General features: G+C 37.7%; 1 protein-coding gene across 1 annotated transcript in view; it reads left to right on the forward strand.

Annotated features, from left to right (window-relative positions):
• The window catches only part of Plcl1 (phospholipase C-like 1), a 346,900-nt gene extending 333,684 nt beyond the window's left edge, over nucleotides 1–13,216 (forward strand). The window contains exon 6 of the mRNA XM_013011359.1: nucleotides 11,582–13,216. Within this exon, the coding sequence (XP_012866813.1) occupies nucleotides 11,582–11,764 (183 nt within the window). The 3' untranslated portion in view covers nucleotides 11,765–13,216. The remainder of the gene's footprint in view (nucleotides 1–11,581) is intronic.
• Nucleotides 13,217–14,895: the final 1,679 nt, after the last annotated feature.

The following is a 14,895-nucleotide window of genomic DNA, read 5'->3' on the forward strand; positions in this document are numbered from 1 at the left end:
ACACACACACACACACACACACACACACACACACACACACACACACACACACACAGAGTGGTCATTTAAAGTAAGATTTATTTTTGTACTTTGGTTCACTTACTCAAGTTCTAAGAAGCACTGTCTGCTATTGGTGTTGAATGGGAGTTGAGTAGGAATGATCTTTCTCATTGCTAGTTGCTAGCTTCCTTCTCCCCATTAGGGAGCTGTTAGGTGTATGTCATGAATATATGGTGACTTTTTTTTTTTTGAGATAGGGTCTTCTTTCTCTGTTGCCTGTGATGCCCTCAGATTTATAATCCTTCTGCCTCTCAGTCTCTTAAGTGCTGGTATTGTTTTAGACGTGCTACGGCCTGGCTTGTATGGTGACATTTTCAAGGCATTAGTATTTATAAAGTTTACTCAACAGTAGAAATGGGAGAATGATAGCATTTGACATTTAGAAATCTTGCGGCACGTGTCTATGATGGCTTAATGATGTATGTTCCATGAAGGCAGCAGGAGCAAGGCTGGGAAATGGAGGCCTTTCCAGTGGTGACCTTCCCTGCTGTGCCCCGGTGTTTACCAGGCATTTACACTGACACCACAGAACTGGGTCATTATTGACAGATATGCTAGTGATGCTTGAGCCCCCTGATTAGAGGCCAGATTAAAAATAAGGTGATCAGTGGCTGGGAAGGTGGCTCAGTGGTAGAGCACTTGCCTTGCATGCCTGAGGCCCTGGGTTTGATTCCTCAGCACCACATAAGCAAAAAGAAAAAAGCAGGAAGTGGCACTGTGACTCAAGTGGTAGAGTGCTAGCCTTGAGCTGAAGAGCTGAGGGACAGCGCCTAGGCCCAGAGCTCAGGCCCCACGACTTGACCAAAAAAAAAAAAATGTGAACAAAATGTATGGGACACTTGGACTAATTTAGTATGCATGTATATTCTGAGTGAATATAAATGTCGTTGGGGGTAATAGTATTGTGGTTGTATGCAGTTCCTTGTTTTCATAACATACACAGTGAGATTTAGGGAGAATGAACATACATGGATAAGGTTGCTGAGCACATTCAGCCAATGTGACACTATATGAACAACGTGGGAAACACAAGTGATAAGTCTTTAAGCATTCTGTTGGGTTGAAAACATTTTAAAATGAACAAAAAATTGGGGCAAATACATTGTTAGCAGTTTGAGTGCTCTATATAGTTTTTGTTTGTTTGTTTTTTTTTGTCGGTCGTGGGGCTTGAACTCTGGGCCTGGGCGCTGTCCCTCAGCTCTTCAACTCAAGGCGAGCGCTCTACCACTTGAGCTACAGAGCCACTTCCCATTGTTAGCAGTTTGATAGTCTCTAGGGCTTGAGTTTGTGATCTAAAACTTGAGCGTATTGGATGTGGTAGTGCAGACCTGTAATCCCAGTACACAGAAGGCAGAGATATGATTGCCAGTTTGAGGTCAAGAGCAAGATCCTGTCCCAAAGAACAGAACAAAACAAAACAACTGCAGTCATAAATAAGTTCACTTAAAATTATTGTTTAAAAAATACATTTGAGTTAGGAAATGAAATCTTGGAGCAGCCATTGGTCCGGCATATAACCAAATGATTTGAAGGTTGCAGCAGTAAAAGTGAGACCTAACCACCCATCTCCCCCCAGCCATAGTTGAAGAAGCTGAGTGGGCTGCATCCTTCATTTATATGTAAGGAATAAGTAGCTAAGTGCTGGTAGTTCATCACTGTAACCCTAGCTACTAAGGAGGCAGAGATCTGAGGAGTGATGTTCAAAGCAGTTTAGGCAAGTGAGGTCATGTGATTCTTGTCTGTAACAATGCCCAGGTCCAGAGTTCAAGCCACAATACTGGAATAATAAACCAACAAACAAGCAAAGAAATAGAAGTAGGCCAAGAGTTGGTAGCACAAACCTGTGATCTTATCTACTCAGGAGGCAGAGATTGGGAGGATCACAGTACCGGGCCTGTCTGAGGATAGAACAAACAAACCAAAAAAACTTTGTGATACCCCATCCCATCTGAAAAAGCTGGGAGTGGTGGTGGATCTCAGTTATCTTCGCTACAGTGAGAAGAATAAATCAGAGGATTGCAGTCCAAAAGAGCTGGCTAATAGGGGACCTCTATCTCAAAGATAACCATGGCAAAAAGGGCTGGAGGCATGGCTTAACTAGTCACGAGCCTGCCTAGGAAATGCAAAATCACGAGTTCAAATATGACAAAAAATAGTACAAATACTACTGCTGCTACTACTACTACTACTACTAAAAAAGAGAGAAATGGGGCTGGGAATGTGGCTTAGAGGTAGAGTACTTGCCTAGCATGCATGAAGCCCTGGGTTCAATTCCTCAGTACCACATAAACAGAAAATACTGGAAGTGGTGCTGTGCCTCAAGTGGTAGGGAGCTAAAGAAGCTCAGGGACAGTGTCCAGGCCCTGAGTTCAAGTTCCAGGACTAGCAAAAAAATATGGCATATTTCATTTGATAGTTTCCTTTAACATCATTTATTTTTTTAAATGAATGACTTAGTGGGTAGAAGGATAAGACATTTGCCCCTATAACAGTGTTTGCCTCACAATTGTTTGTTCTCTCCAACCATCTGACTCTGAAGTGAAGTTCATACCAGACTCACTAGGTGACTGAATGCCAGGAGAGGGGTCAGCCTTGCACTCTCGAAGTGGACACGTTCATTTTATTTGTTTATTACTCATTTTATTATTATTTTATTCATTTATTTATATATTATTTTAAAAATCATAACAAGAAATGAATGTCCTTGGTTTAAAAAAACGAAAAAAGGATGTTCAGTGCTGTCCGCGAGCTACAGCGAATGCATGAGCATGGAAGACAGTGCAGAAGGTACCCTGGAGATGTGGGGCAGGCCCTGGCCTCAGGAAACACCGCAGCCCTGGCCTGCTGACAGTTCTGGGGCTGAGGAGAGGAACATGTTGGGCCAGTTTACCCCTAGTGGGGATGTCGAAGGAGGTTTCATTTACATTCATGATCTGGCCTTTTTGCAGACATTATCTTTGAAAGAATCAAATAACTAATCATTTGAGCCATAAGAGCCAAGACACATAAGTAGGAAACATTACCCAACAAATACAAACATGCATTTGAAAAATATTCTCCAAATATTAGCATTATCTAGAGCTTTTTTCTTTTCTGGGGTTTGCAACCTACATCTTTCAAGCAGTTGTAAATGATCTTTTTGAAATGGAAATAGGATGCTTTGGCTGAGGTACATGGCTTGCATTGATGCTCTTTCTCTATCAATAATAAGAATGTGACACCCAAGTCTAGTGCATTTTTACCTTATAAAATTAATGAAAAAGAAACAAGTGTTTGTCCTGGGGGCAATCATAGTGGGTGTATGAATTCTGATTTCTGAATCATTTATTGTCCAGGAAGAGTTAATTCCAGATATTGCATCTTGCAAACCGGGCTGGTTTGTTGTGTGAATGCCCACCAGTTACTCAGGTTTCATTTGAAAGACGATTCATTACGTTTGTCAGCTTGCTAAAGGTGGATATTACTCTTCTGTCTTTTCTTATTAGCTTTACTGACATAGAGGCTGATGATCACAGAATTAGACGGAAAGACCAGAGGGCAGGAACCAGCAAGCAGGGACTTCTGTCTTACTAACTAAATGGTTCTTTTGTCAAAAGGACGACCAAAGAATTATCCGGGTACTGGTATCATCACAGGAACTTAAATTCATAAGCTCTTTGCAGCTGAATGGTATTTGTCAAGTTTAGCTTGGGGTTTTCTATTATTCAGCTCAGTGGTGTTGAAACAATTTTGTTGACATTTTCTGTAAGTGGATTATGCTCACAATCATTTGCTCAAAGCAGACAGATGGCTTCTCAGACAGAGAACCTCCTAGAAATTGTCTGAGGGTATCTTCAGAAATAGAGCAGGTCTGTCTGTCACAAAAAAATAATGTTTGTTGTTCATTTCTCTTGGTGATGGTGCTTTAAGTTTATTTTTACTTTCTCATCTGGCTTAAACGAAACAGCTGTCTTATACTGAGCAATTGTAAGTGGCCTTTAAATTACAACCGAGAAAAATCAGCTTTGGTTCAGACAGTGGGTGACACATTCTGGGATTCCCCAAGGAAGGCTTCATTCACATCAGTGCAGTTGTTCCTTTTTTTTTTTTTTTTTTAAGAACAAATGAATGATTGTGAGATCTCCATAGGAGGAAGTGGAGATGCAGAGTTGGCTCTTATTCTTGGGGTATCTTGTTTCCCACCAGTGTGTTCTTTACTTTCTTGCATTTTATAAGGTAAAAATACACTAGACTTATGTGTAACATTCTTGTTATTGATAGAAAAACATTGCATTTATGGAAACCCCTTAATTTTCTGTTTATAGAACAATAACAGCTCACATTCAAGAGTTTGCTAGCTACAACAGCATTGTTCCAAATGATTTCCAATTTTTTGTCTTTCTTACTCTCATGATAAGTCTACAAGATAGGTGTAATCATAATTATCATATCTGTATTTAATTATATATCTGAATTTGTGTGTGTGTGTGTGTAATGGCACTTTATTAATACAAATGTCTGTCTACTTCACTATGGTTCCTTATGTAACTGCTGAAACATTTACATTTTTGCAATACATGTTATTTTTTCATTTATTTCTACTTTATAACTATGACACTATATTTTCTTTATTTTAATAATGCATATGCAGATTATATTGTCTGTGAATTTTGTTTCAGGTTAATAAAGGGAAACTTAAAAATAGTTAAAGGTTCTAGGTTTCAGTATGGTTGAGAACTACAGGTCAAAGGTAAAATCTCACTTATAATCAATATATAATAAATCCTTGTTTAATGGATAGATGAATAAAGCAACATTTTAAGTCTAAGTCTTCACAGCTGAAAGAGCCACAGTGTTCTTCCTGCAAAGGAAAGCTGTAGATGTCTCAGCACAAATTACAGCTGGGATTAAAAATGAGAATTTGAAACATTAAGTTTCGTACTTCTCTCTAAAGCTCTGGTCACTGAGAGATGTCAGTGAAGTAGGTTTTATTGAGTAGTACAGATAATACCCATTGTTAACAGTACCTGTTAGCATGATTGCTACTAGATTATTTATAATTTTATTATTATTAAACTAATGAGTAGCATTTAAATAACACCGAGCACTTCAGATAAGTATAAATAGTATTCTATATATATAGTACTTATATAGACATAAACATGAACTCCTATAAATTAAAAGTTATTTTTCAAAATATGACTAACACACAGGCTTTTCATTTACAATGCAATTATTTATCATTGTGAAGTTCCTAATAATGCCTTCCACTTCTTCAACATTCAATTAGACAAGATTTTCCCATTAGAAAGCTATTGTAACAATCCAGGTTGTTGTTTGAGAAAGAAATTAGCCAAATGATTTTTCCAAATTTATTTTCATTATGTTGAATTGTAACAAAATGACTTCTGATATCCTAAGGCCTTTTGTACAGTTCATTTGCTAAACATGTTATCTGTCACTTTGTGTGACATTGCATGAAGTCTTTGATATTTAATTCTTAAAATTCCTTTAAAATACCTTCTATAAATTATATTTCCTTGAAGATTAAATTTTCTAGTGCCAAAATGACATCTGTTCTGCTGTCATAGGGCTCAGAAATATTCTATTAAATGTAGTTAATAATCATATCTAATATAGATCAATCACAAAACCTATTTTGAGGAAATTTATATAAAATTTAAGTAAGCATGTCCACTGCAATTATCCTTCTCTTCTTCTAAGAATTATGTAACTTAATTGGATCACATAATAATGATTTTTTTTTTTTGGGTCTGGTCATGGGGCCTGAACTCTGGGCCTGGGCACTGTCCCTCAGCTCTTCAGCTCAAGGCTAGAGCTCTACCACTTGAGCCACAGCGCCACTTCCAGTTTTTTTTTTCTTTTTGCTTATGTGGTGCTGAGGAATCGAACCCAGGGCCTCATGCATGCAAGGCAAGCGCTCTACCACTGAGCCACCTTCCCAGCCCCACATAATAATGATTTTAAAGAAGCAGTGTTAGGAGCTCAAAGTTTCAGAAGAACAGCATAGCTCCAACAAGCCAACGTTGTTAGGCTAGACCTATTCTACCAGTCTTACCCATATATTCTGAGGGTTCAATGAGGATAAATTCAATCATTTTAGTGGCAAGTTGAATGTACCTAAAACATTCTGTTGTCAAGATATTGAAAAATAGTAAATTCAAGAATTGATAATGCAGTACAATAGAAACTTCTGTTTTGTTCAGTTAAGATATTTTATGCCTAGTGTCCTAGTGAGCAATACTTTATGCCTTGTAACTAATGTTAATATCTCATATATTCTCTACACAGCTAGGCTTTCTAGTGAGCAAGATTCTCAGGCCATCTTTTAGGATGTTCATCCATAGTAATTTATCAGAAGTATTATTTCAAGAGAAAAATAGTTGTCATGATATAAAAACATTTTTGAGTTGCTGTTTATCAAACAGAAAAGATTGTAACAGTTTTTGTGTCTTTGGAGCAAAGCATTTAACCTCTTTAAATGACACCAAAATTCCATACAACCTTGGGTTTTGAGCTAGAAAAGTAGTGGTTCAGCACAGCCTATCACAGTAGCTGGGACATGTTGAGTTGTTCATACCAGTGTTGTATCTGTGGCCAACTTTTTTTTTTTTTGGGTCCGGTCATGGGGCCTGAACTCTGGGCCTGGGCGCTGTCCCTCAGCTCTTCAGCTCAAGGCTAGCGCTCTACCACTTGAGCCACAGCGCCACTTCCGGCTCTTTTCTTTTTGCTTATGTGGTGCTGAGGAATCGAACCCAGGGCCTCAGGCATGCAAGGCAAGCACTCTGCCACTGAGCCACCTTCCCAGCTGCTTTGTGGCCAACTTTTAAGACAGAGCTATCCATGAGTGACTCTTGACTATGGTTGTAGACATTTTTGGAAAGACTGTCTGGGAAATCAGTTTGCCACTGTTTGTGTGCTCAGGGATACTCACAGGAGTAGCCTGGAGATGAGATTCAGTTGTTTATGTGTATCATTGTGTACATTGGAGGGTTTTCCTGTTCCCAGAGTCCCAATTAGCTGCTTTAAATATTTGTGGTATGCTCTTGAGTCAGTTTATGCATTTTCTTTACATGTGACAAAGATACAAGGAATAGGGCAGTTCATGGGAAAAATGTGTGTAGAGCCACAGATATCTTTTGTGAGTTACTCTGCTAGACTGTAACCAGGACTCTTTCCAAGCAGTGGAGGTTAACTACATTTTCTGGTAAGAATAGAAAACCCAAAACTCTTAAATATCTTCAGATAGATAATAGCATATATAACAAATGGATAATTTACATTTAGGATTCTATTTTCTTTTATGATCATGATCTAATGAGATAATATGTGACCATTGCTTACTACACTAATTTTTCAATACCTGGTTGCTACTATTTAGTGTTGTAATAGTATGTTATAGTTAACAGCCCACTTATTAGAAGAACCTGACATTGTCAGTCATTCACAGTCTAAGTTCCTGATTTTTAGATATTTTTTATTTTAACTGCCAGTAGTGCAATTGGAAGGTATTGGTATGGAAGGTTCAATGTGTTTTTAATAAAATATTCATCAATTATTAATTTTTAGACTCACGTATCTATAATAGTCTCTGTGGCTTTCTGTGATTTCCACTGTTGCTTTCTGAATGTGCTTGAATTGCCCTGGTATCTTATGTTTGGAAGTCTGATTGTGTGGAGAATGAATGGCAACCACTGCTCTCATGACTGTTAGTGTCTTTGTCCTAGCAGCATTGGTCTATCTACTCTCTGTGTGAGTGAAAGTGACCCTCTTTTATTCCTGAAGCATCCTCAGTACCTGATTAGAAGTTCTATGAACACCCATGAGAGTCTCAGGATAGAAAAGCCAGTAGCATCTTGACATCTCCTTCAAGTTGAATGTTCTGTGGTCAAGTTATGCATTAATTTTTCAGGCTATGCCATGGTAATCCCAGATTTATTCGAATATATAAGAAGGAATTCAATTTATATAGCAAGTACAACAAATTCTCCTGGCTCCTCTTTTCCTACAAGCTCTCTTGTTGGAAGAGAATGGAATTACAACATTTGTAGGAATTCTGTGTTAGACTATACCTTCAATAGCATTGCAGATGGAATATCTGATATGGCTGAGTGGAAATGCTACATAGGGCAGAGATGTTGGTGGGAGATGAACTGGTGTGGGCTGGCTAGATGCTGAAGGTAAACTGCTATAGATAAAATGGGAAAGTCAGACCAGAAAGGAATGCCAGGATGGGGTTTGCTACCAACTAACTTCCCTGTCTACAATTTGCTTAGAATGAGTTTTGTTTTCTTTTTTTTTTTTTTCTGGTGCTAATGGCATGGTTGGTAGGACCCATGGAAGAAAGTACGTAAGTGGTTCCTGAAATCACAGAATAGAAAGATAACCCTGATTCTTCCTTCCTTAAAATTTTAACAGATAATTCAGTGTGAGCTTTTCAAAGCCTTTCATTTGTACTTCCCCTTGATAGTTAGGAGTTCAACTTCTGGATTTTCTGGGCTTTTTTTTTTTTTCTGTCTGCTTTCTGTAGCCAGCACATGTTGTCTCTCGGGTTATCAAGAGATGATGTAGTTGTGTGCTTGTGTACTAGTACAAATTGTCTTATCCAATTGGCCATTGTTTTCTAGAAACTGACTTCACCAGAACTGGCACAGTCTGGCATTTAGGCGTGGATGCCACCTCTCAGAACGGATGAGATGACATTTGGGCTGATTAAAATCCATTTCATAACCTGCTGTAGGAGAAGTCATGTGAGAACATTATGCATTGATAATACCAAGTCTGTTATTTTTGTGTATGTCATTGTTCTCTTACAGTTAGGAAATGCCAACTTGTTTTTAAAATTAGTGTGTATTAATTATACAAAGGGGTTTTATTATGACATTTCCAAATACCAATTTGCTTTAAAATGCTCAGTGATAATTTTAAGACTAAGTGAAAAGAGATTACTTCTCAGTAATACTCTGAAAATGATTGTAGGTATAATCACCTTGATACAGCTTGTTTTTAAAGGAATTCTTCCAATTCTAAAAACAGAAGAGATGTGTGGTTTTATTTTAAAGACTTTGGTTATACAAAGGGGTTAATGGATTTTAAGCAAGTTATTCAAATCAATATTAAAGTACATAGATATTTTTTATAGTAACAGAAAATGTTAGCTGCTTTTCAAATAATTTTATAGCAGCTTACTTATGATCATTTAAATCATAAGCAGCTTTTCAACGTGCCTTATTTGCCTCAGAACTGGGAAGAGAGGTGGAAAAATGCTTTTATTATTTTTGTGGAAGAGGAAAAGGCTCAGGTTAAATCAATGGGAAATACTCTGACTTTTATTCCTGGCGGTGTTGTCTTGGCTGTAACCTGTTTTCCTGGCTCAGGATCCTGTCTCTTAAGTTCTGTTGTCTCTGTCACAAGAGCAGTGATTTTCTTTCCTGTCTCTGTTGTTGCCATGGGTAACAATGAATAGGTGGCTTCATTGTATTTGGAAGAGAGCACATGATTTACATACAATGAGGGGCTGAAGTCCATAGGCTTGATCTAGCTGCAGCTCACTAGTGACCACCCAGGTCATTTTACAGGAATGGGGTAGGGGTGAGGCCCACTCTGTGCTTCAGGGTGTTCCATTGGTAAATAAAAGTACCTCAGAGGGAAGCTGTGATGACTGAAGGGGTGATCATACACAACGCAGAGTGCTTGCACAGACTAAGCACCTTGTGTATTGTATTATTACTTAACAATCGCTTTTCCAAACAATGTCCCCAATTTTATTTTTTCCCTCAGAAAATACATCTTTTCACTGACAGGCCTCAGTCTGCTATAGTCTGTAATCCTAGCTATTCAGGAGGCTGAGATCTGAGGATCATGACTTGAAGCTAGCCTGGGCAGAAAACTCCATAAGACTATTATCTCCAATTAATCACCAAAACTGTAGTTTTGCTGTAGTTTCCATCTTTGCCTGTATAACCCATGTGGTGTATGACAGGGCACCTAGCCAGGAGGGAAAGACCCGGCATTAGTCCAGTTGAAGCCTTGAGCCAGCAATTCATCCTTATCAGGCTCAGCTTCTTACAACCTCCAAGTCTACTTCGAAATCTTATTTCATGAGCTGAGTAACTAAAGGGAAGTTTATTTTCACGTGAACATTAGGCAAAGCTCAGCTCCTTATCCCATATTGTTAAAGGATCTTATTACAAGGACTTGGCCATCTTTACGTAGGATAGAATTGTTGTGTGCCTCCACAGATTTCAAGGAATTAGATATTCCAAAGTATTTTTTGTATCTGTGTCTGTCTGTCCAGACAGCTTAGGCGCTGTCCCTGAGCTTCTTATGCTCAAGACTTAGCTCTGTACCACTTGAGCCACAGAGCCACTTCAGGCTTTTACTGAGTAGATTATTGACTTTTCTGCTTTGGCTGGCTTCAAACTACAATCCCCAGATCTCAGCCTTCTGAGTAGCTTGGAATACAGGCATGAGCCACCAGCACCCAGATCCAAGGCATTTTTTAATTGCTTGCTTCTACATAGAGTCTAAGAAAAATGTATTCCTTAAAGGGATGTAGCAATTCATCATAGAGTAGTTTGCATAAATTAGGTAAATTATTCTTTCTCTGAGCAAGCTTCTGCTTTATAGATGCCCCCTCCGACAGTTGGCTTAACTCCACTATCCTTCACAGTTTCAAGGTCATATTCTCAGGCCCTGCTGTGAGAATAAGAGCAGAGAGAGGAGGAAGAGCTACTTCCTCTTTGGCTTTATGCTGTTGAGACACATCCCCACTACTCTACAATTTACTAATGTACACACTTGATCTTTGGAATAAAAATAGCAGGGAAAATCATTTTTCTCAGGCATGAGTATAAATGACAGCTAATGTGTTCTTGCCATTCTCCTCTACTCTGTGCTGTGATGGACATGTTGAGCCACTAGAATCTCTAGAGACTCCATTAGCCAGATGGGAACATTGTCTTGAGGATGGTGGAACATACAGCGAGGATGTGGGTAAGTAATAGCTTATGAAGAGCAAGACCGTGAGGTTAACTCAATCCATTAAGAACCAGCTCAGCAAGCATGAAGCGGATGATTTACAGCACAGGAGATGTTCAGCTATGTGAGCTCTTTCTTGTACACTGTAGACGAACTTCAGTTTTAGTTCTTTAAGGACGGACATCTTTTCTTGTTTTCTCACAAGACTTGAAAGGCTGAGGCTCGGTGGAAAGAACCACAACTGTAAAAGTCTGAGACCACATGAATAGAAGTCAGCTGCATAATGAGAAGGTTGCCCAAGACAAGAAGCACCAGGGCAGCCAGCCTTCAGTTGGGAAGGTTCAAGTTGGAGTCGTAGGCTTACAGAGCACAGGCTCTCAATGATACCTAAAAAACAAATCTTGGGATTAACCCTGGAAAAGTGCATTATGGGTCTGGGTCTGTTTTCTCATTGAGTCATAGCAGAAAAGAGAGAACAATGTTACTTAGGGAACTTAACCCGTAACTATCTTCTTTGGTGTCTATTTCTACCTATTTGTAGGGACAAGGAGACCTATTGAAGAATGCCAAGAACGAAGCTCTGGAAAACATGAAGCAGATCCAGCTGGCATGCTTGTCTTGTGGACTGAGTAAACCCCCCAGCAGCGGTGCCGAGGCCAAGGGCAAGAGAAGCCTGGAAGCAATAGAGGAGAAGGAAAGTAGTGAGGAAAACGGAAAGCTGTAGCTCCAGGCAGTACTGACACGTTCACCTGTCCTTTTTGTCAGGAACTCTGCATTTGCATTCTTGTTTTCTTTTTTGGATGTTTTTAGATGTTCACAAAAGTGGTTCGCTCTCTAGGGTGTTGGACATAAACACTTTTTTTTTTCACAGTGTCAGTATTTTAATGTAGTTAATTTATCTAAGTTAAAACTTGGAGTCACAGTATTTTAATTGAGATGTGTGTATACATCCATATGTGAATGCCTGTGTAAGTTTGTATGTGTATGTATGTGTGTGTATATGTGTGTGTGTGAGAGAGAGAGAAAGAGAGAGAACATGAGATAGAGACCATGTTCAAAATCCAATCTGTTTTGCATTAGTCATTTATTGTTATTTCTGTATCTTTATCATCATTTTGGGACAGACTTGTTAATCAGATTCTAATGAGCACTTACTATTATAACTGTTGCTGTGTTTAATTTTACTTCTCTGCCTTTGTCCTTTAATTTCAAGATCTTAGCATAGCATACAGTTAAAGAAAATCACAATTGTCAAAGCATAGATGTATCAATAAATTCACTATAGATTTAAAAGCTATTAAGAACTACAGTAGAAGTAAAAGTGATGGAAAAATTAAGCAATCAGAATTTCTAGAAATATCAGCAAAGTCGCTCTTCAGTCAGCAAGCTCTCCAAAATATTTATTAAATAAAATTAAACTTTAGGAAGTTTTCTATAGTAATTTACAAAATGTGGTTCCAATGGAAAAGCTGATGAGAAATGTATTTATACCTACACATGTGGTCTCTGAAAAACACCCAGTGCTCTGTTGTAATTAAGATTTTTAATGTGACAATGATATTTGGTCATGGAACTTACAGGATTTGTAGAAAGGTCTCATTCTCCTGAACTGGGAGTCTAGCATGTTTTCAGTGACAGATGTGGACAGCTAAAAGGTCTTGGCTTTAACTGGATGTAATGTTGGGTACTGAACTCAAATTTAAAGATACTGTTCAAACAGCATCATATCATCATGTTGAGCTTATATAAATTCTGCAAGTCAGATAACATCTTTATAATGATTTAAAAAGTAGCTAATCAGAGGCGTGGTTCACATTATAGCACCTGCCTAGCAAGCACAAAGCTAAACTTCAGTACTGCCAAATAAATAAACACTGATTACAAAACATCTACAATTTTAACATACAAAAATACTCGCAAATGACTAATTAGAGTACATTTATAAACACATTTAGATCATTTTAACCCTAATGTCTTCATAAAGTATGTGAGTACGATGCTGATTCATTACCTCCAACAGAACTAAATGTTCTATTGTATGAAAGAGTATATTTATTTAAAACATTGCTTTTATTTTGAAAAGCTTCTTAATTAATTTGATTAACAAATATGCTAATTTGGGGGAATTCGAAAAGATAATTGTTGTAATTTTGCAAATATAAATGTCTTCTACGGCCACTGTGTTATTTCTTACTACTTAACACTAATATGTTCATGTTGCACATTACTGAGAGTAAAGATATGGAAAAACTTGTTCTATTTGATTGTGAATTAATTGGAAAAGGAGAAAGATGATGAAACGGGCCACTACATTAAAAAATATCTTAAAGGGTTTGGTATTTCCATAGACCCGATATGCTACAGTTAGTCCTTGGGAAGGAGGTACCCGAACTCAAATTCCTAATGGTGATACAATGACTTGAAAAACTTTCTGTATCCTCTATGATGCCTGATATTGAGAGGAGGAACAATGAAGTCAGCTAGCTACTCTTCATAATGAAAAAGAGATGCCATGGATGGACACTAAACCCACATGACTGATTTTACCTCCTTGAATTCCACTTGGATCAACCCATGACTTACTAGTGGTGTGTATGGGTAAAGAACTGCCAAAGGGTGTCCAACTGTTAAAGAATATGCTTCTATATTTCAGGGTCAAATCCAGTCTCTGGAAGATGCTTCTCTAGATTATTCTGTTAGTCCTATTCAGTTAGTCCACATTTAGGGTCTACATAAATATTCTTGAAACATGGTCTGAGTTCTGCATCATCTCATGCTGTCTTGGCAGTAAGTTGTTAGCATCCTCTGCTTCATCCCATTGTTCATTGTTCTAGTAAGGGAGTGAGATGTGGAGCAAGAAGGAGCTTTGGAGTTTGAAAATAAAGGAGTTTTAAGAGGAAAAATGTCTGCTATGCTGATACTACATCTGGATAAATAGCAAACATCAATACACAAAGCCTTTCATTTATTGTTCTTTTGGCACATTGTAACATTCTACAACTGTCTATCTCCCTTTTAGATTTGAAGTGCTGTAGAGATACCACTGTTCTGTCCACTTATATTTGGATGATGCTGGAACAGTATTGGTTTAGATATTCTATTTCGTATATACATATATATGTATTCATTTTTGCATCACTAAAGGGATCTGAGGCAGAAATGGTAAGTATTACCCCTGTCATGTTACAAGTGAGAGGGCCCAAGGCCACTGAGGTACTAAATGGAACAACTAATTTTGAACTTAAGTCAGTCTTATTACACATAACAATATTTATTAGATCATTCTGGTTTTAGAGTTCTTCCCAGAATTTAAACTAGATGATTATCTCTTTCTTTAGAATTATAAAGATCTGAATTATCTCTACTCTGGAAAATGTTAATAAACAGTACAAAATTTAAAAATAGAGCAATATATAACAATGAGATTAAGAATCATCCAGTATTAAAATTTTGATTTATATTCTTTTAGACCCTATTGATTTTAGACCTCTTGAGGTAAGTTTTTAAATAGCCTCTGAAAAAACACGTCTAACTAAAAATGAGTTTTTGAGATTGCTCAAATCATTGCCAATAATACATGATCGCTAATGGAAGAACCTTGAAAACATGTAACAAAGGCTATATATTATATGATTCAATTTTCATGAAATTTCCTATATAGATAAATCCATGGAGACAGAAAGTAGGCTAATATTTGTAAAGCTGGGAGGTTTAAAGAGTGACTGGTCATGGCTGTAAGTTTTCTTTTGGGGTGATAAAAGCACTCTGGAATTAGATAATTGAAACTGTTTTTCAATTTTGTGAATGTTCTAAGTTTTGTTGAACTGCATGTTTTTATAAGATGAAATTTTATGG

This window comes from Dipodomys ordii, unplaced genomic scaffold (genome assembly GCF_000151885.1).
Source record: "Dipodomys ordii isolate 6190 unplaced genomic scaffold, Dord_2.0 Scaffold1, whole genome shotgun sequence".
Taxonomy (NCBI): domain Eukaryota; kingdom Metazoa; phylum Chordata; class Mammalia; order Rodentia; family Heteromyidae; genus Dipodomys; species Dipodomys ordii.